This window comes from Mauremys mutica, chromosome 8, assembly GCF_020497125.1.
Source record: "Mauremys mutica isolate MM-2020 ecotype Southern chromosome 8, ASM2049712v1, whole genome shotgun sequence".
Lineage (NCBI taxonomy): Eukaryota > Metazoa > Chordata > Testudines > Geoemydidae > Mauremys > Mauremys mutica.
In genome coordinates this window covers 1423736-1445074 of record NC_059079.1, presented here as the reverse complement: position 1 = coordinate 1445074, position 21339 = coordinate 1423736, and the positions used below count along the sequence as shown (strand labels likewise).

General features: G+C 61.2%; 1 protein-coding gene across 7 annotated transcripts in view; it reads right to left on the bottom strand.

Moving 5' to 3' along the window:
• Positions 1-5364: 5364 nt before the first annotated feature.
• Positions 5365-21339, bottom strand: part of PTPRF (protein tyrosine phosphatase receptor type F) — a 411971-nt gene continuing 395996 nt past the window's right edge. For all 7 annotated transcript variants that reach the window (XM_045026633.1, XM_045026635.1, XM_045026634.1 and 4 more), the window contains 9 exons: positions 20731-20850; positions 19626-19780; positions 18267-18552; positions 14310-14488; positions 11708-11834; positions 10526-10651; positions 9875-10029; positions 8248-8383; positions 5365-6928 (listed from right to left, as the gene is read on the bottom strand). In XM_045026633.1, the coding sequence (XP_044882568.1) occupies positions 6860-6928; positions 8248-8383; positions 9875-10029; positions 10526-10651; positions 11708-11834; positions 14310-14488; positions 18267-18552; positions 19626-19780; positions 20731-20850 (1353 nt within the window). In that variant the 3' untranslated portion in view covers positions 5365-6859. The remainder of the gene's footprint in view (positions 6929-8247; positions 8384-9874; positions 10030-10525; positions 10652-11707; positions 11835-14309; positions 14489-18266; positions 18553-19625; positions 19781-20730; positions 20851-21339) is intronic.

The window sequence follows — 21339 nt, the reverse complement described above, 5'->3', positions numbered from 1 at the left end:
TTCTAAACCAATTTAGTTAAACTGGTACAACTTGTGTGTGTAAACAAAACCTCAGCAGACACTACGCAATAATCTGGCACCAAATTCACCATGACCCAGGGAAACGCCTGGCGGGATCTGACACTCGTCAAAGCTTGGTGGGCACATGCTGGTTATGTTGCTATGCTAAATGCTTCATAATTAAAGCCCTACTTGAATTGCAGGATGATTGTGGGCAAGCCCTGAAAAATCACGGAAAAGTAATAATGGACCTTATTTGCGGTAATCAAGTCTATGACTTTTCTGCAATTTTCCACTGTCGGCAGCCCAGGCCTGAGAGCAGGATCCCGCTGTTGACAGTAGGGGCTCCCGGTGTTTGACCGCCCAGGGCTGAGAGCGGGAGGTCGTGCTGTTGACCCCAGGGCAGCTGGGGCTCCCACTGTCAAAATTGTGGTGGGAGTTTAATATTGCGGGATCTGCAATATCGCAGATTAAGGAGGGCTTGTTATAATGTATAAACACCAGAGCACAGCAGTGGGGATGAACATAACCATCCTAAAAGGAGCCTGCAAGCATGCCCCGACCCCATGAGCAAAGTGACTGGTCGCACCCATACCTAAATGAGCCCTCCAAGATGCTATTTTGTTTCTCCCACCGGGGGGTCTCCTTTGCTGTCAGGTTATTGTCATAAAGCAGCCATGAAGGTCCTGCTGAACCTTCCCAGCACAAAACCAGACCAGCCTCAGGTGAGCCTCTCTTCTGAGGAGACAATTCAATTACAATCAGGAGAACTCAAGGGCCAGAACTAGCACCTGAGCTGAATACAAATGAGGCAAACAGAGAACCCCAAATCTTCCACAGATATGGTCCGAAAAACTTTTCTTATATTGTGGGAGGGTGCAAGATAGCAGAAAACTAGAAGTGTATGTTCTGGCTTGTGTGTCATTGGGCAGACACACGCTGTTTCATTTCTAGCATCCTGGACCAGCTTTTCCATATTAGGCTGATGCGAGCCATTTTCCATGGTAAATGGTGTGGAGTCACCATGAGCGAAGCGTGAAGGTAGAGAAATCGGGGCAATGTATTGTTGCCGTGGCTGATACTCGGGTGGCGATTGCTTATTAAAACCAGCAGGAAGGCATCAGGCAGCTTCAGTTGAAGGGCCCAGAATGTTTCCGCTCCCAAATGTGAGCCAGCTCAGAACAGGCAAAAGAAAGTCCCTGTCAGTGGGAACCTTTACAAAGGAAAAGGTTTATGCAAGCAGCTGAACGCAAGAAAAACCCTGGGACTGGGCGGGAAGGAGCTGCCAAACATCCACCTGAAGCAAACAGAGAAATGATTTGCTAAATGTTGCAACCATTTCTTGTCTTATTAAACAAATGCACCAGTAAAAACCACCTTTAAATCAGTTGAATCCCAAAAGGCCAGCGTGTGGGCAGTATGTTGCTTAGCTTTACTAGGAGACATATAAAGTGAGGGCCGGGCCCCCCCTCCAGAGGGCAAAATGTGGTAAAAAGAGGTACAGGACCTATGCTCGCTCCTCGCTAGTCCCACCTCCACCTTTGGTGGCACCTCAGCCGCCCTCCTCCCTCCTGTTTGGTGGCTACTGGAGCCCCGTCTCAAACGTCTTCTGATAGGTGAAATCCCTTCTCCTTTTCCTGGTGGCTCACATAGAAGCTCGGGTTAGGAGTATTGGGATGAAATACAATTTTTTTTTTTTAGAACAGGCGAAACTTTGGAGTGAGTTGCGCCGGAGTGCGGCCTAGCCTACAAAGTGCAGTACCCCAGTGCTTCACTGTTTGGAAGTGAAATATTTAAAAGGTGATTGGAAAAATCCCCTCAGAGCACAGGGTTATGGCCTGGTGGCTCTTAACCTGTGCTCAGCTGTGGTGCTGAATAAACCATCATCTGATTATCCAGCCACATCAGAGGAACACATTAGCTAAGCACTGCTCTTAACATAATCATAATGACTAGCCTTTCCCTTGCCATTGTCAGCCTTTGGCATTAACACCCCATTGCAAGGGATGGGGCAGCTCACAGCTCTGCTGAGGCCCTCTTCCCACCTACAGGGCAGGGAACGCGTATAGACTGCAAACAATGACCTCCTGGGCCATAGGCCTAGCTGCAGATGGGCATTACACTCTGGGGATCTAAACAAGGTCAAGCAAGCAGGGTGTAACTTGGGGAATGACATAGTGGGGAAGGTCACCGCTACATTTAAGGTTTAGACTGTCTTACTGTTTAACAGCTGATTCTCTCGAGGGCTCTGAGCACCACATGCACATTCAGCGTGGCGTGTAATCTGCTGTGGTTTGTGAGAGATTAGGGGTAGGGATCCAAAGTTCGGGTTGTTTGAACAATACAGCCTCCCCGTCCCACTGAGCTTTTTATACAATTTACCAGGATTTTTTCTCTCCTGGGAATTCACGTGGCTCAGTTCTCCATCTGGGTCAGTGTCTCGTTCAGTCTCATTTCAGGATAACCCAGATCGAAAGACACAGAAAGGCTCGTCTTCCGCCTGCCCTCCAGGCAGCATTGCCAGTCCCTTTGGGCTACCGTCCACGCTCTGGCTCTGGGCTAGAGCGCTGACTCCCAGCCTGCTTCCCGCTCTCACACTCAGCCCCTCTGGGCTACCGGCCAGGCTCTCTGCGTTGGACTAGAGCTCCGGCCCCCAGGCGAGCGCCTCCCCTGGAGTCCTCCAGCCCCTCCTTAGGCCCTTCTGCGGAAGCCCAGTTTGCTCCCTGGCATCTCTCTGCCAAATGGAGTTTTATGAGGCCCGGGTGTTTCAGGCTGCCCCCTTAGGCTAGGAGGCAGCTAATGCTGGTACAGGCAGGCCTGATTGAACAGGGATGGCTAGCTGAAGCCACCTGGGCCGTAAGGAGATGCATACACAGCCCATGGCAGGGAGCCTCCCAGCCCAGGGCAGTGGCTCTGGGGGCATGTTAGTGCTCTAGCAGTACCTGCATAGCCAGCACTCTGACGTTGTGGCTTGGTGCCCGAGGCCCAGGAAGAGAGGTGGGCCTCAGAGCCCAAGCGCCCGTCCAGTTCAAAGTGCTGGTTATGAAGCTATGTTTAGAGTGATGCTGCGAGTGCAGCTAACGAGAGTCCATCAAGCCGGGCGGGGAGGCTCCCAGCTGCAGCCTGGGCAGACATATCCCATCACAGCAGGACTGTGAGCAGGGTATGAAGCCTGGCCCGGTGCTGTCGGACTAGGCTAACGGGAGGGATTGGCTACCACACGGCCAATGACCCAGAGAGGCTGGTGCAAGAGTCCGTCAGTTCTGGGCCAGGAGCATGAGGCCGTAGTTACACTGGGATGGACGTGCTCAGGCCCCTTCCTGGCCAGGAATGCGCTGTACCAGTCTAAGCGCTTTTATAGCAGTACAGTTGCATCCACATTCGGTGGCTGCACCGTGTTAACTAGGCTGGTCAAGCGGTACAATGGCCGGGTGTAGCCAAGCAGGGATAGGGGGATGAGCCCGTCCATGGAGCACGTCACAGGTCTCAAGCGATTGTTTCAGGCTATGGCTACACTAGCGGTTTTGTCAGTTTAACGTATGTTGCTCAGGGGTGTGAAAAGACCCCCCCCCAGCATAGGTGCTGGGGGACGCTCTCCCGCCGCTCGTTGGGGGTGGTGTACTGTCGTCGACGGGAGCGCTCTCGCCTGGCCGCACGGAGCAGCGCCACGAGCGATGTTACGGCGGCACTGCTGCATCGGTACAGCTGTGCCCCGTAAGCTCGCTAGTGTAGGCGTGGCCTCAGGTTTCACTCATCCCGTCAGCTGTGCCAATCCCATTGCGAGGAATGGGCCACTTCACATCTCTGCCAGGCTCCTGTGCTGCTGATGGGGTGCTGGGCCTTTCCCCTACCTTACACCCAGATGTGGGGGAGGGACTTGCGTGATCTCCATGCTCCTCCTGCCAGCTGATACGCAGCCGTCACAGCTCCACGACCCCGGCCTGCCTGTGAGCCATCATAGCGCGTTCTCCTCCCAGCTAAGCCGGAGCGCGGCAGCACCTGGGGACAGCAGGCCAAGCAGTCAGAGTGGTTTCACTAAGGCAAAAGTTGCATTGAAGGCACTTGTGACATTAGATTACTACCCGTCTGTGGGAAATTATTTTGGAGTTGGAAAAATCCCAAGTGGGGGCCGTTGTCATGCAAGTGTGTAGTGCCATGAATCGTCTCCTGCTACGCGGAACGGTGACTCTCAGCCATGTGCAGGAAATAGTGGCTGGATTTGCGGCAATGAGGTTCCTGCCTGGTGGTGGGGCAAGAGCTAGACCATAGCCCTATTTTGGCACTAGCCCACCTTGTACCGCAACAGAAAGGGCGACACTGGGGACGCGTTACTGCGCTGTGTGGGCTGGCCAGGGAAGGGGCCCAGCTTTAAGATGATGGCAGCTCAGCAGTGCCCTAGTGCTGCGGAGGGCCAGGTTCCAGCACGGTGCAGGCGCAGCTCCGTCTCCGGGCTCAGTTACGTGCAGCGCAGGGTCCCGTGCTCCCTGGGCTGGAGGCAGCATAGGGGGAGACACACTGCATCAAAAAGGGGTTCCTGGCCTGCAGTGCCCCCCATCCACCCCACTGGCGTGGAGCATCTGTACCGAAGGGAGGGACCTGCCTGATTCCCCAATGCCGGGGACAGCTCTTCCCTTAGAGGAGAAGACGCCCAGCTGGGACCCACCACTGCGTGCCAGGGGCTGTGAACTGCAAGGATGTGGGGCGCCCCCTCCCTGCTGCTGGCAGTGCCCATCCCCCCTACTTCGCTCCACGGAGGCCGGGGAGCTGAGCCCCACCCAGCCCAGGAGGGGGAGCGCCCCCTCCACAGTTAGCAGAGCTGCCCCCTTTCCCCTTCGCCCCTGGAAGGAGAGTCCGTTGCAGCCAGTCAGCCCGGCAGAGCCCAGCGAGCTGCGTTTAGCGTCGTCTCCTTTCTGCAGGAGAGGAAGCTGAGCAGCGTCCGCCCCAGAGAGCTGCTGCACTGGGACAAGAGCGGCTCTGCAGCTCTTCCACCCTTTCTGCTGCCTGTCCCCTGCGACAGGGTCAAAGCACGAGCAATGCAGCTGCTCCCTTGCCAAGCCTCTGGCAGGGCCTGTGCCCCCGTCTCCTTGCGCTGCACACGGCCAGGGGTCACAGCCCCATTTCCCCTGCTCCTCTGTTCGCAGCCAGGCTGGGCTCCACAACGTCTGCTATAGGCCCAGCCAGCTGCCAGGAATGCGGCAAGGGAGGGGCGCCTAGGGCTCCGTCCCTGCGAGCAGCACCCCAGCCCTGGCCCCCTGTGGCCCGGGGAGCTGGCCTGCTCCCTAAGGTTGGGAGCTGATGAGGGCCCGTAGCAGAAAGGCCCCTGGCTTCTGTTTATTGCTGAACAAAGAAGGCAGCAAGACCAGCTTGTATGAAACCTGATTATTCAAATTTATTAACATCAAGAATTAGGCAATGATGCTGTAGATTGTTTTTTATTAACAAATAGAAAACAGACTGTGTACACCAGCGACCCCTACGGCACTATGCATCCACAAGGGAAAAATGAACGTCTCCTCCAACATCCCCACCCCGGATTGCGGATTTCACCGGCGCTCAGATTCTTAGCATCGGAATACATTCGATATTACAATTAGCCACCCTCCCACCACCTTTATTGAGAACTCTGTGCACCCGATTGGGCGGCTCGCCCGTCTTTAGTGCCAGCGCGATAGGATAAGGAGTAGTAAGATATAGTACCATTAAATTAAGTCCAGTAGACTTGCCACATTGGTTCATTAGAACGTCCTGAAGTAGCCAAAAGTACAATATTCTAATGACTTTAAACATTTGCAGGATAGCAGAAATCATAGATACACCCAACCTCCGAAAACATGTCCCCCCTCCCCCGCTGCCCCTTCCCTGAAGTACCCCATTTTCCAAAAATAGCCCGCGCAGCCCCCTTGCGGGAGCTGCTAGAATTGTGCTCCTTCCCTTTGGAAATGTGGTGATGCATTCATTGGTGAGAGCTGCCTGCACACCCACAACCGCAGCACGAGCAGAAAGGGACACGTTGCGGTTAGCTTCTGCCCCCTCCCCAGTGAGACACAGAGAGAGGCCCCCAGGCCAGGAGTCTGGGATTCTGGGTCTCTCACAAACACAGCAGTCCCGACAAATTGGGATCTGCCAACACACATGGGCACCGAATGGGTTAACACGCACTTGAATAGGACTGACCAGTTTCGAGCTTGCGATGGAATTGTCTCTCCCGCGACCCCAAGTCCCTTCCCCCCCCAGGAAATAAGGGGAAAACAGCTAAAGAAATCATCAGTAGCTTAGCTCCGGTTCGGTGACCGTTTCTAGTCTACAGAGGGGTACAAGCAGCCTATGGGGAATGGAGGGTCTGGAACTGTGAGCCAGTCGCTGCCGGGGTCTCCAAGTGGCTGCACTAAAATGGGCAGCACCAAGGGCAGGGGTGGATCCGAACACGGGAGAAGGGGAAACAGGCAAAAGGAAAGGAACCCCCAGAAGGCCTGACGGACCCAGCTCTGCCCCAGCCAGACGTACGACTAGCAAACGAAGAGAAAGGATTATAAAAACACGAGTAACTATTTTACAGATAAAAAAAGATCCCGTTCCATCCACCTAAAGCCTGGCTGTGAAATGCGGTCGCGCGAGGGGCCGAGAGGGAGACAAGTGAGCAGACGTTTGACGGGACACTGGAAATGCTGCTGGAGTCGGACTCCCTTGCTCTGCATGGGGCGATGCTCCTGAATGCAGTGGTCAGATTTGGTCGGCCGTGGGAGGTCTGCTGCCTCGGCGGCAGCAGCAGCGTCTGTACAGGACTGAAGAATGGCAGCTGTGGCTCAGGAGGACTCTCTCCGCTCCTAGACATTCCCACTGCGACTGGGGGAAGCGCTAGTTACGTTGCATAGTGGTCGAAGCTGCCGAGATACTCCAGCGCTGCCCTGTAGCACAGCTGGTACTGGTCCTGCAAGGAGAGAGGGCAGGCGTGTGAAGGGAGGTGCCCTGGGCAGAAGGCAGGGGGTGCTGTGCGGCGCGGCACAGGGACTCACTGCGGGGACAGCCCAGGCCCCTGCACATGGCCAAGCTCGTCCCCGAAGCGGCTGGGACGTTCCAAAGGAGAGGTAGGAGGCAGGGCCGTCCAGTGCTTAGAGCACTAGCCCTGGACTCGGAGACCTGCCCTGCGTCCCTCTGGCCCCATCGCCCTCTGCGCAGTGAGAACCGCCTGCAAGGCGGGGGCCAGGGGGGGGCCCTTCGATGGGGGCGGGGCGGGTGCTTCCCAGCCCAGCCCAGCGCAGCACAGGCTGGTCGCAGGCTGGTGTTTTAGCATGGAGGCTGCACTCCCCCCAAGCTCCAGGGAGAGGGGCAGGCACTGGGCTTAGGGACAGTCCTGATTTTTGGGTCTTTTTGTTATACAGGCCCCTATTACCCCCACCCCCGTCCCGATTTTTCACCCTTGCGGTCTGGTCACCCTGGCTGCTTGTCCTGCAGGATCTGGCCGGGTTGAAGGGTCGGAGGTTAAGGTGCCCCCTGGGGCCCTGGCCACCCCCCTTGACACTGCTGGTTCCCGCTCTGCTTGTCCCTAGGGCAGCGCCAGGCCCGGCCCTGGCGAGGGGCTCTCCATGCAGCTGGCAGCCCTGACAGGCCGTTCCCAGCTCACAGCCAGATCTCCAAGCACAGCCGGTGGCTCAGAACTAACCCCACTGAGGCGCCAGCTGCTGCCTCCCTGCTCAGGCCCGGGCAGCAAGACACCAGACATTAACCAGTGGCCTGGCCGTGGCCTGCGGAGCGGGACAGACACACCTGTGCCTGCAAACCCGCCTGGCTGCTCTGGGTGGGGGGCACAGCAGAGAGGGGGAGTCCAGCTCCCCCCCAGCCCCCAGCCCACGAACCCTCCTTCCACCAGGGCTTCCTGATCCAGCCTGGAGCCCAGGGCAGGCCAGAGACTGGGACCTGCTGCCAGATTCAGCTCTGTAGAAGCAGCAAAAAATCCTGTGGCACCTTATAGACTAACAGACGTTTTGCAGCATGAGCTTTCGTGGGTGAATACCCACTTCTTCGGCAAAACGTCTGTTAGTCTATAAGGTGCCACAGGATTTTTTGCTGCTTCTACAGAACCAGACTAACACGGCTCCCCCTCTGATACAGATTCAGCTCTGTTGAAACGAGACCCTTCCGAACAGGCCCCCGGCTGGGAGCGCAGCCTCCCTTGACCGGGCACACCCCAGCAAGGGCTGGAGGGGCGCCAGCTCCCAGCCTGGGGGAGTCCTGCCCTCCGTCACCCACCTCTGTCTGCACCATGGCTGGTCGCTGCGTTCGCAAGGTCTTCACCGTCTGGAACATGTCAACCACCCCTTCGTAGCGCATGCGCTCCAGGACGATGCTGAGCGTGATGAACACTCCTGTGCGCCCGACCCCAGCGCTGTGAGCACAAGGAGCAGGGGGCCGTCAGCAGAGACCCCAGGCCCCATGTCCCCCCGCAGCCCTGCCCCGTCACTGAGCCACCTGGGCCCACAGGGAGCCGGGCCCATTCTGCCAGCGGGGGGCATGTTGGATGGGAAGGGGCTTGCAGAGACTCTCGGGGCCTCTGCTTCCTGCCTCCCTGCAGCGCCCCACGCGCCTGCTGAGGGTCTGGGCTCCCCGCCATGTCCTGCGTGGCAGCCTGGACCTGCCGGGGGGGCAGGAGAACGGTTCCCGGCCGGGCGGGCGGGGGGGGGCAGGAGAACGGTTCCCAGCCGGGCGGGCGGGGGGGGGGGGCAGGAGAACGGTTCCCAGCCGGGCGGGCGGGGGGGGGGGCAGGAGAACGGTTCCCGGCCGGGGGCAGGAGAACGGTTCCCAGCCGGGGGCCGGAGAACGGTTCCCAGCCGGGGGCCGGGGCAGGAGAACGGTTCCCAGCCGGGGGCCGGGGGGCAGGAGAACGGTTCCCAGCCGGGGGCCGGGGGGCAGGAGAACGGTTCCCAGCCGGGGGCCGGGGGCAGGGGAACGGTTCCCAGATGGGGGCCGGGGGGAAGGAGAACGGTTCCCAGCCGGGGGCAGGAGAACGGTTCCCAGCCGGGGGCCGGGGGCAGGAGAACGGTTCCCAGCCGGGGGCCGGGGCAGGAGAACGGTTCCCAGCCGGGGGCAGGAGAACGGTTCCCAGCCGGGGGCCGGAGAACGGTTCCCAGCCGGGGGCAGGAGAACGGTTCCCAGCCGGGGGCCGGGGGGGGGCAGGAGAACGGTTCCCAGCCGGGGGCAGGGGAACGGTTCCCAGTCGGGGGCCTGGGCAGGAGAACGGTTCCCAGCCGGGGGCAGGGGAACGGTTCCCAGTCGGGGGCCTGGGCAGGAGAACGTTTCCCAGCTGGGGGCCGGGGGGCAGGAGAACGGTTCCCAGCCGGGGGCCGGGGGCAGGAGAACCGTTCCCAGCCGGGGGGCAGGACAGCGGTTCCCAGCCGGGGGCCGGGGGCAGGAGAACGGTTCCCAGCCGGGGGCCGGGGGCAGGAGAACGGTTCCCAGCCGGGGGCCGGGGGCAGGAGAACGGTTCCCAGCCGGGGGCAGGAGAACGGTTCCCAGCCGGGGGCCGGGGGGGGGCAGGAGAACGGTTCCCAGCCGGGGGCCGGGGGGGCCGGGGGCAGGAGAACGGTTCCCAGCCGGGGGCAGGAGAACGGTTCCCAGCCGGGGGCCGGGGGCAGGAGAACGGTTCCCAGCCGGGGGCCGGGGGCAGGAGAACGGTTCCCAGCCGGGGGCCGGGGGGCAGGAAAGCCGTTCCCAGCTCGGCCCCGCGGTCCGGGCGGCAGCGTCTGAGGGCTCCGGGAGCGCTGCTGAGCAGGACCCCGGGTGGCTCTGTGGAGGACGGTGTCTCCGGGTGGGGCGGGGGGGGGGGTTCCCAGCTCTGCCTACCCGGGCAGCCTCCCGCCCCAGCCCGGCCAGCGCTCACCTGCAGTGCACCGTGATGGGCCCATCCTGGCCAAACTGCTCCTTGGTTTTGTGCACCTGCCCGATGAAGTCGATGAAGCCCTCGCCCGTCTTCGGCACCCCCTGCTCGGGCCAGTCCGTGAACTGGAACTGGCGGATGGTCCGCGACTGCCCATCCTGCGGGGAGGAGACGTCTGTGTGGCCCTGCTCCCGCGCCAGCCCGCAGAGCCCTGGGAGGGGCTTGGGGGGGTTCCCGGGCCGGGCTCTGCAGAGACCCAGGGGGGGTTCCCGGGCCGGGATCCTGGGCCGGGCTGGGCCCTCGCAGGGGCCGGGCTCCGCAGACCTGGACCAGGCCTGGGTGTGGGACAGGCGACCTGGGACTGCGTCTGGGCAGGTTTCGTTCCCTTGCGCTGTTCTGGGCCTGAGTCTCCTCCCCCACGGGCTGGTGCCAAGTGGGCTCGGCAGGGCTCCGCTGGCTCAGTGCCGGGATGCTCAGCTGAAGGTGCAGCCCCAGCCCAGGGCTCTGGCTGCCGGTCACTGCTGGGGCGCTGGGAAGGGGCTTGGCCGAGAACAGCCCCGGGAGCGACAGCCTGCCGGGCCCTCGAGGGGATCCCAGCCCGTCACTGCCCGGCCCCGGCGAGCGGCGCCCGTGGACACCGCCGGCCCCACTCACCCTGGCGTCGGTGACCTTGAACTCACGCAGGATGTACTGGGGCATGTTGTACTCTGCCATGGGGTCCACCACGAAGTACTGGTAGCGGGCCGAGCGCTCCGCCGGCCAGTACTGGTGGCACTTTTCCTGCAGGCAAGAGGAGACGCGTGAAGCAGCAAAGCCGGGGCCTCGGCCAGGGGGCCTGTGTATCCCCAGCCCTGCCGCCTCCCCAATCCCCCCACAAGGACCTCTCCAGGGCGGGGTCCCCTTCCCCACCCCCTCCCGCTCCCGGGCAGGTCACTTTGAACACTGCGGGGTCCGGGCCTGGAACGGGGCAACGTTCCCCAGGCCAATGAGGGCAGCTGGCCTGGCTAGGGGCTGGGCCACCCCCCTGTGCAGCGGGGAGTGTGCCCGGGATGCCAGTGCTAACCTGCCGCCCGCCTGCCAGCCCCCAGAGCAGCCCCGGCGTCTGTCCGACCGGCCTGCGCAGCCTCGGCCAGCGGCTCCCCCGGGACAGCCCCGGCCTGGCCCCATCGGGTCTCTCCACCCCTTGGGCAGCTCCCAAAGCTGCTGGGCCCAGGCTAGCCTTGCGCTCCGGGACCCTAGCGAGGAGCCAGCCAGGCTGGGACGCTCTGCTGCTGAGCGCACGGGCCCCACGGCAACGCTCAGGGGACAGGGGAAGGAAAGAGCCAGCAGGGGCAGGGAACGGCCCGGCTCACTGGCAGCCTGGCTCTTCCATGGGCCTGCCCCAGTGCCCCCTTCCCCGGCCCCCCAGCCCTTCCCCGGCCCGGCCCCCCAAAGCCCTTCTCCGGCCCAGCCCCCCACCCCCCAAAGCCCTTCCCCGGCCCCCGCCTCCCACCAGCCCTCCCCTGGCCCAGCCCCCCAAAGCCCTCCTCCGGCCCCCACCTCCCCCCAGCCCTTCTCCGGCCCAGCCCCCCACCCCCCAAAGCCCTTCTCCAGCCCATGCCTCCCGCCAGCCCCTCCCCTGCCCCCACCCCCCAAAGCCCTTCCCCGGCCCGGCCCCCCAAAGCCCTCCTCCGGCCCCCGCCTCCCCCCAGCCCTTCCCTGGCCCAGCCCCCCACCCCCCAAAGCCCTTCCCCGGCCCAGCTCCCCAAAGCCCTCCTCCGGCCCCTGCCTCCCGCCAGCCCCTCCCAGCTCCCCAAAGCCCCTCCCAGGCCCAGCCCCCCGCCCCCCAGCCCTTACCCGGCCCATCTCGCGCAGCTTGGTCAGCATCACCACGATGGTGGAGTTGTGCTCCCAGAGCATGCGCCAGAAATCCTCCGTGGTCTCGGCCAGGGGCCCCTGCGTGGCAATGTAGGCTTTCTGCTGCCTGCAACACACACAAGCCACCTCAGAGCAGCGGGCGAGGGGTCCCCAGGCAGCCCACGCCCACTGGAAGGGCTCGGGCTGAGCATTCAGCGAGCTGGGCGTGGGGCTCTGCGGCTGCTGGATCAGTGCCCAAGAGGGCTGGTTGGAGGGTGTCCCCGAGGGCAGTGCCCACGGGCAGGGGGTGAGCGAGCTGGATGCGGCTCTGGGTGCTGGACTCCCTGGGGCTCGGGGAGGGAGGAGTCCTTGAGCCCCCAAGAACCCGTTGTCCCCTTGACAACCACCCTCTGCACACTGCTCCTCCGCTGCACAAAGCCCCTCCCCCAGCGTCCCTGGGGCCTTGCACGGCCACGCCTGGGCTCGGCTGCTGATTCTGCCACCAGCGGCATTGGCATCCAGCCTCCAGACCCCCGAGACGCCCCTCGATCGCCCCTGGGAGCTCGAGGCAGCTCACCCGGGTCACGCAGGCCGGCTACCGAGGCAGCGGCAGTCAGCGCAGTGGGCCTGGATCGCGTGTCGTTGGCACCGTGGGCAGCGAACAAAGGCAGAACGCTGCTCCCCTGGCTGCACCGCCGGCCACAGCAGCCAGGCCAGGGGTGTGTGCTGGGACCTGGGACAGGCAGGCCCTGCCCCCGTGTCCTGCAGGACAGGCTCCTGCCCCAGTGCAGGTCCGGCCGTCGCGATCAGACTTCGCCACCAGGGAAGCAGCGGGGCAGGTGCAGGCACTGCTCTCCGGTGGCACTGCCTGGGTGAGCTGTCGTGCCAGGATAACCCCAGCGGTCACGGTGCCCCCTGCTCGGTGAGCGCAGGGAAAAACACAGCAATCAGCAAGACCGAGGAGACTCCCGGGCCGTGGGCGTCAGTAATGAGGAGCTGTTCACGTTTCCACCACTACAGGGCGCTGGAGATCTCAGCATAGGGGCCTGTGGCACTTCCCATCATCAAATCTCTCCCTTGGTGCTAAAAATGAGTGACTCTGTCCTAGGACAGAGACGGACGCTGCTTCCGGGGGGCTTATACGACACCATCAACATGAGGAGTAAGGGGGCAGGAAGAAACAACGGAGCTAATAAAGATGCAGCTTTAGCGATGCCTACAGGGGCTGGGGCCTATGGATCCCGTTAGAGCAGCCTCAGTTCGGCGGAATGGACAGGAGATAACAGAGCCCTTCAGGGAGGCGATAGGTCGGCCATGACATGGTACCACCTGCTGCGCAGGCAGCCATTCCTCCATGCCACAAACAGCAGCGCTCGCCAGGCAGCGTGGCCGCCGGGACACCGCACACCGAGGCTTGGCGCTGGAAGGCAGCCATGGGCACAGCCCCCCCACTCGTCAGCCCCAGAAGTGGCCCGGTTTGGGAGCTGGCGTTTGCACTGGTGCCAGGCATGAGAGAGAGATGAGGCCAGCTCGGCCCGCTGCCACCTGGCTCCATGCAGCTCTAAGCGGCCTGTCCTCTCCCACACAGCACTCCAGGGCTGACTGTATTCACTGCCCTCTGGCCCACTCTGCCCAAGAGCCCCAGGCTGCCGTGCTGGGAGCACACTGACCCTGAGAGCAGTGCCTGGGCTGGGCTGGGCTGGGCGGACCCCTGGGCCCTGGCATCCTACGTGGCAGGCTTTCACTCATTCCCACTCCTGCAGCGTCTGTGGCTCGGACGTCGAGCAGGGGGGACCCAAGGCAGGAACCTGCTGGCCCGGTTCCTGGTGGGCGAGTGGCACGTTCGCTTGTGCTGAATGCCAAGGGATAGGGTTGGGGGAGGCTCTGTGCCGGGGCTGGCGGCTGGGCGAAGCTGCTCCTCGGTGTACCTGGCACAGCCGCTGCCCTGCCCTCACGGTGCTCAGGAGCCAGGAACACGCTGCACGGAACCACGGGAACGTGTCACGCGGGACACCGACCGCCCGCTCATGCTCCGTACAGAGCGTCCCCGAGAGCAGGCTGCTGCACGGCTCTCACTGGTGCCCGGGCTCCGGCCCTGCCCGTCCCAAGCTTCCGCCTGAGACCTCCCAGAGCTCCCCTGCAGCCAAGGGCCTCAGGCTGCTCCGCTGGCCGCCACCAGTCACTGCTGAATGCCAAGCGGCCCCTTCTCGCAGCTCCAGCTACTGCAGAGCTTTCAACTGGGCTTCCCGGAGGCCAGAAACAGAGCCGGGGGCTCTCAGCAGAGGGGCCGTGCGGAGCATTTACAGAGGATGGGAACAGTGACCCCAGGAAGTGCTTGTCAGCACGGGGCGAAGAGCGCACACGTTGGGAGCTCGAAAAGGGGAGCTCTGGCTAACGATCGCTTGTCATGCAGTACCCAACCTCAGCCAGGATCCTAACACCATGAAGAGAAACAGGATTAGACTCAAATCCAACCCACTCCATTTCCATCCAGCGCCAGGAGGCAACGCCTGGCAGACGGGAGAGCCCAGCACCCGCAATGGCCAGTCCCAGCTGCTCCTAGGCCTGAGGGGATGGGCCCATGCATCCCGGTGACTCTTACCTGTAGCCATCTATGAAGCTGGCGTTGATGTAATCGGAGCCCTCGACCCCACGGATGGGCTGCAGGCAGACTCTGGTCAGCTCGTACGGCATGATGTTCACCAGGCGATTCTTAAACTTGTTGCATGGAAGGTTGGCACTGATGAACCGTGAGGTATGTGCTTTGGAGTTGGCCAGGAGCTGGAAGGAGAGAAGGGTCAGGAGTATGCAGGAGCCTGGGGGTTTAGTCACGCCTGCATGAACGGCCCCACGAGCAGAGCAGCCGGGGGTGGGCGAGGGAGTGAGGGAGGGAATCCGAGAATCGCAGAAGATTAGAGTTGGAAGAGACCTCAGAAGGTATCTAGTCCAACCCCCTGCTCAAAGCAGGACCAATCCCCAACTAAATCATCCCAGCCAGGGCTTTGTCAAGCCTGAGCTTAAACAACTCTCAGGAAGGAGCTTCCACCACCTCCCTAGGTAACCCAGTCCAGTGCTTCACCACCCTCCTAGTGAAATAGTTTTTCCTAATATCCAACCTAGACCTCCCCCACTGCAACTTGAGACCATTACTCCTCGTTCTGTCATCTGCCACCACTGAGAACAGTCTAGATCCATCCTCTTTGGAACCCCCTTTCAGGTAGTTGAAAGCAGCTATCAAATCCCCCCTCATTCTTCTCTTCTGCAGGCTAAACAATCCCAGTTCCCTCAGCCTCTCCTCATAAGTCATGTGCTCCAGCGCCCTAATCATTTTTGTTGCCCTCTGCCGGACTCTTTCAATTTGTCCACATCCTTTCGATAGTGGGGGGCCCAAAACTGGACGCAATACTCCAGATGAGGCCTCACCAGTGCCGAATAGAGGGGAATGATCACATCCCTCGATCTGCTGGCAATGCCCCTACTTATACAGCCCAAAATGCCGTTAGCCTTCTTGGCAACAAGGGCACCCTGCTGACTCCTATCCAGCTTCTCGTCCACCGTAACCCCTAGGTCCTTTTCTGCAGAACTGCTGCCCAGCCATTCGGTCCCTAGTCTGTAGCAGTTCATGGGATTCTTCCATCCTAAGTGCAGGACTCTGCACTTGTCCTTGTTGAACCTCATCAGGTTTCTTTTGGCCCAATCCTCTAATTTGTCTAGGTCTCTCTGTATCCTATCCCTACCCTCCAGCGTATCTACCACTCCTCCCAGTTTAGTGTCATCTGCAAACTTGCTGAGAGTGCAGTCCATGCCATCCTCCAGATTGTTAGTGAAGATGTTGAGCACAGCTCTGCGTGCAGAGCAGCGGGGGCGAGGGGGAGGGGGGGGGAACACGGCCCCGCACGCGCGGAGCAGCTGGGCCAGGGGGTGGCGCATACCTGCCCTCTAAAGGCTTTTGCTGCCTGTGCCCTGGCACCAGGAACCGTGACATTGGTAGGGACGGCTCAGAAAATCAACCTCTCCCAGCCCCCAGCCAGTCCTGCCCTCAGATGCCGTCTCCCGAGAAGGGGATCCCTGGGGCTGGCTGCCCTCCCTGGAGACAGGGAACGTTTCCGTTCAAGACCAGAGCCCTGCCCTGCAGCCTGGGCTATGCTGGGCCTACTCGTTCCCCGCGTCGAACGCCAGCTCCATCCCATCAGAGCACCAGTGGCTATCGCTGAGCCACGTGAACGCCGCTCCGCACCACACTAGCTGCTCTGTGCAGACTGCCAAGCACCCCGCCCCCACCGGCGCCTGCTTCCCTCGAGCTCAGCCCAAGGCAGCCGCAGCCGAGAGCCCAGCGGAGCTGTTTCTCTGCGCCCACAATGCCTGGTGCGTGTGCACATTACTCTGCATGGGGGGGGATCTCCCTTGGTCGTTCACCTTTAATGGCCTCGCCTGCCCTCTGCCCACTCACCCCCTCTCCCTGTTCTCATTTTCACGCCCTGGTAGCATGACAATGGAATGTAAAATCGGTGACATTTTCAGGTCCACAAAAATCCATTTCAGGTCACGTCTTGGGGCTGCCTTGGTGCCTGGCAGTGGCTGTGGTCAGTGCGGTACCTGGATTTACTGCCAAGGACCCCAAACCACCCTCTCCCCGGCCCCGGCGCCACATGGTGCAGGGGCCAGCAAGGGAGACCTGGGAGTAACACAGCTGCCCCCCATGCTGATGAACCCTCTCCCCCCCCACAGGTGCCCATGCATGGACACAGGGACGGGTGTGAACCAGACCATCCTTAGCAGGCAGCACTGCTTCCAGAGGGAGTCCGATTTGGGGCCACCTTTCTTAGCAGAGCGTCTCCGTTCAGACCCAGTTTGTGTGGGTCCCCGAGTGGTCTCTTCGGCAGGGCTCACTGCACAACTACGGGGCATCTGGCCGCGGCACTGTGAGCGGGGGTCCGACCCCCAGCGGGAAGAGCCGGACTGGCGCTGCCTGCCGCCACGCCAAACAACAAAGCCACGGGCAGACTAGCCTGCTGAGACCCTAGGCAGGTACTCAGGGCAGCTCTCCCCCCACGGCCACACTGTCATTGTGCCCTAGCTCAGCAGCAGTGCAAGTACGTCCCCTCGGGCAGGGAGTCACCCCGCGCCAGTGTGAACAGGGATGGAGGCTTAAACTCTCTCACACACATAATCCTCCCAGGAGGGAGAGGTTTTCTAAAGAGCCTCATGTCACAGTCTGGAGCGAGGGAATCGCCTTGTAAATGTGAGAGACCTGGCAGATGTGCCCATACCCCCCCGCCTCCACGTACCCCCCTTCCTCCCACATGCCCCAGCCCCCAACGGACGGACTCAGCTGGACGGCAACCCCTGTTTACTGGCTCACAGGAGACTGAGCTAATGCTCTGGTGACCGCAGGACGAAGCTGCTTTGCCTTTCCCTGTGTTCAGCCTCCCCAGCCCGTCTGCACTTGGAGGAGATTCCCAGGGCGAAGCAGAACTCCAGGAGTTCGTTTCACAGCCTCCACGGTCGGCTGCTTCCCTGCATGAGCCGTATCCCCCTGCATGCGTCTGCTGGACTAATGCCCATCATAGGAGCACACGGGCGCTTATCAGAGCCGGTTTCCATCTCCACGGCTGTAATACATATCTGTGCTAGGCAGTCACACGCACGCATGTGCACACACACGCAGTGCCAACACACACACGCAGACACGCACACACAGACACACGCACACACAGACACACGCAGTGCCAACACACACACGCAGACACGCACACAGGCAGTGCCAACACACACACATATGCACAGACACACACATGCATGCACAGACACACACGCAATGCCACCACACACACACACAGACACGCACACAGGCAGTGCCAACACACACACACACACACGCCAACACACACATGCATGCAGACACACACGCAGTGCCAACACACACAGACACACGCAGTGCCAACATACACAGACACACACACACACGTAGTGCCAACATACACAGACACACGCAGCGCCAACACGCACACGCTCAGCAGCAGGTGGGCTGTTTTTTAAAACCCTACTCCTGGGTTCCGTCAGATGCTGCTGTCACCACAGCCTGACACCCTAACTGGAGGTTAAATGATAACCGAGCTCAGCAGCACGAGGATGGGGCTATAAACAGTTCTGATATTTACACTGGAGCCGTTTCCAGACAAGTTGTTCACAGTCACATCAATTATCCCGAACACACAATCTGCATCTGGTTTCACATGCAGCTCCAGCCGCATTGTGAACCAAGAGCAGAACGTGCTGCTGAGACTCTCGCATCTGCCTTCTAGATCCTCCCTGCCAAGCCGGGGAGGAGGTGTGGGCAGCACAAGCTCCACAATACAAATGGATTTTAATAGCTGCTACCTGGCTTGGAAATGAACAAAAGGCCCATTATAGCCAGCCCAATCCGTCTCCCTCCCTCCATGCCGAGCTAGCTCCGCAGCCGCCGGCTGCTGTCGGGGGTGTGGGACAGACGCACAGCCTGGCACCAACAGGGCCCAAGCCAGGGGGTTTCGGGGGGCATGGACGCGTGCTCGCTTACCTTGAATTCCAGCTCCATCGCAGTGACGCTCTCGCCCGGGGGCACCTGGCTCAGCTTCTGGAGGTGAGCAAAGAGGTTGCGGGCGGGCACCTCGGTGTTGCCACAGGTAGCTGCCTCCAGCAAGGACTCGTGGATGAAGATGTATTGGTCCTCGGTCTGCACCATGTAGTTACGCTGAGATCTCATGCACGTCACGTGGCCATAGATGTCGACCGTCTTCTCATGCTTCATCCTCTCCAGCATGGCGTCGATGACAATGAAGCAGCCCGTCCTGCCCACGCCAGCGCTGCAGGAGCACAGCACGATGCTGGAGTTAGCACTATCCTGATGGAGAGCCCAGCCGTCTCAGCCCCGCTCCCCCAGCGCCCTTTGCCTCCAGGGAGCAGCCAGCAGAGACACCACGAGGGTTTAAATGCCAGGTGGGGGAGTCAGGAGAGCTGGATTCTAATCCCGGCCATGACCCCAAGTCCATGCACGGCCCTGGGCAAGCCCTTTCCCTCATCTGTGGTTACACTTCCCCCTCCGGCCAGGGCAGAGAAGGGGGTTGTGCACTTTTGTAGTTACTGCTCTGCACCTGGGCTCAGAACACACCTGGCTGGCTCGCCGCTGCGTGCGGGAGAGCATTAGCCAATGGTGATCTCTGCTGGGCTCACCCCGGCAGGCAGCAGCCACGGGCCCTGACGCAGGAACACAAGGCAGAGATACGGAGCCAGGGCACTTCCTTGCTATCGTCCAAGTCAGCTCTGTAACGGGGGTTGAACGTGGCGTCTGCGGGTTTAACAATACCCCACTCTGAAACTGGGCACGGAGGAAGAGCAGTAAATACTGAACCCAAAGCGTTCGCAAGTGAGCAGTGATGCAGTGGTTTGCTCAGTGATAGTCCCCACTCTGCTGGGGGAGATAAATCTCGGGCCAGAGACGATGCTGATTCTTAGTGGACTAATAGCGCCAGCAAATCCAGCCCTTCTCACCCCTCCCGGAGAGCTACAATAAATGCTCTGTGCGGGGGCATGGAATCCCCCCGGCCGGGCAGCTCTGGACATGCTGTAATTCTGAACTGTGTTTGCTGCTTCTCAGAGACCTGTGGCTTCTGCACCTCTCTGATCAGAACTGCAACGCGCTGTTTCATCTGACAGTGGAGCCACAATGCAAACTCCACCAGTAGCGAAGACACTGGCCCGGGGGTCCCCAGGGGATGCACTCCCATCACCACAGCCCAGGCTGCAGCGAGAGGCACGTTACCCTTGAGCAGGAATAAGCCAAACCTGTTCTATTACAGCAGCTCAAGGGTCTCGCCGCTAAAACGCGGGCTCCCTGCAGCCTTTGGGACAGAGTAGCTCCTCTCGCAATGACTCTTACCTGCAATGGACAACCATTGGCCCAGCGTCAAGGGGGTTACAGGCTTTCACCCGGCGCAGGAAGGCGAGGATGGGGGTGGGGTACTCCGGCACCCCATGATCCGGCCACGCCATGAACTGGAACTGGCGTAACTCTCGCTTCTCGCTGGAGCCATTCTGCCAAGGAACCAAAGAGACGTGCGGGGCTGAGGACGAGCCGGTCTCTGGGGGACTCGGCCATGGAACAATGAGCCGTGTGTGTCACTGTGGGTGTTCAACACCCCCCCCAAACGGGCACACGCGTCTCAGAGGGCCAAATACCCCCTCTTGTGAGCCCCTCTCAGCACCGTGACCCCAGCCATGCCCCTGAGCCCGGGGAAGGAGGCCCCCTGAGCACAGACAGCTGGTCTGGGGAAAGCGCCGTGTGCGCTGTATGGATCTGCATCAGACTGAAGAGAAGGTGAACAGCTCTCGGCACCGCACAAGGATGGGCCAGGAGGGTAAACTGAGACACAAAGGAACGAGAAGGGGGGACCTTCCCTGCTCCAGTCGCTCCACTGATGCCTGGTGCCTTGAGGCTGGTTAAGCAGGGGGACAGTGGGAGCTGGAGCCTTGCAGGTGGGGTGCGATGGACCAGGTGCACACGCAGTTCTCTATGGAGCCGGCTGGGTGGCCCATCTCCTAGAGAGCAAGCCCCCTGTGTAGCCGTGCCGCCAGCCTCTGCACGGGGACCCTCTACCTGCTGGGTGCAGGGTCCCTGCAGGAGCCAGACTCAGCCTGCTGCAAAGCCTGCCTCTGCGGGCACCTGGCTGCTGTGTGCCGAGCGCGGGGGTTTCTGCGGGCATGGCTAAGAAATGCAGCAGGCTGGAGAGGAGCAGCTGACGTGGCGAGCAGCTCCATGCTCTGCCCGGTGGAGAGAAGCACAGGGCTAGCATACCCCATGGTCCTGCCACAGGGGCGAACACGCACAGCCAAGGGGCAGGTGTCCTGGCCAAGATCCTGCATAGGCTGGGCGTGATCCGGTCACTGCCCAAACAGCCCAGCTGTGTGACCAGCCAGGGGCTGCGCGTGGGGCTGGCTACCCCCAGGGCCAGGCGTGCAGGGCACAGCCACGGCCCACCCATTACCTTGTAGAGTGCAAACGTCCGGACGGTGTAGGTAGCCAGTTCGACGGTGTCCAGCAGGGTCACCTGAATCAGGCCGTAGGTCTCTGTGCCCCGGCCTGGCCAGTACTGGTCACATTTCACCTGCAGCATGACAGAAAAGGGTGGGTCACAGCTTGGCCAGGCTCTTGCAGGAAGCCCAGGTCAGGGCTGAACAGCCCTCCCGAGACGCGCTCTCCTGGGTCCCTCCACTGCCGCTCTGAATCCTCGCAGCACCAGCACGCGCCCACATTCAAAGGAGTTTGCTTTGGGACGAGCTCGCTGGTGCAGGAATGATCGGGGTGGCCAGGTGGCTGGTGCACAGAATGCAGGGACAGCAGCGAGGAAGCTAACGAGCGCAGAGGAGAGGCACTGATGCAAAAAGCCATTTCTCTCCCCTATAATTTCCTGTTCTCTACCTGCTCTTTGGGAAGATTGGAGTCTGCAGAGGAACGCACTCGCTGCCTCCCCATCTGCGGGCACCTGCCCAGAACCTATAATCCTCTGCTCCAGACCCTGCTGTGGCACTGGCATGATCGGGGGCTGCCAACCCTGCCCCACGGGGACGCTGCAGGCGCAGAGCTGGGCCCCGCA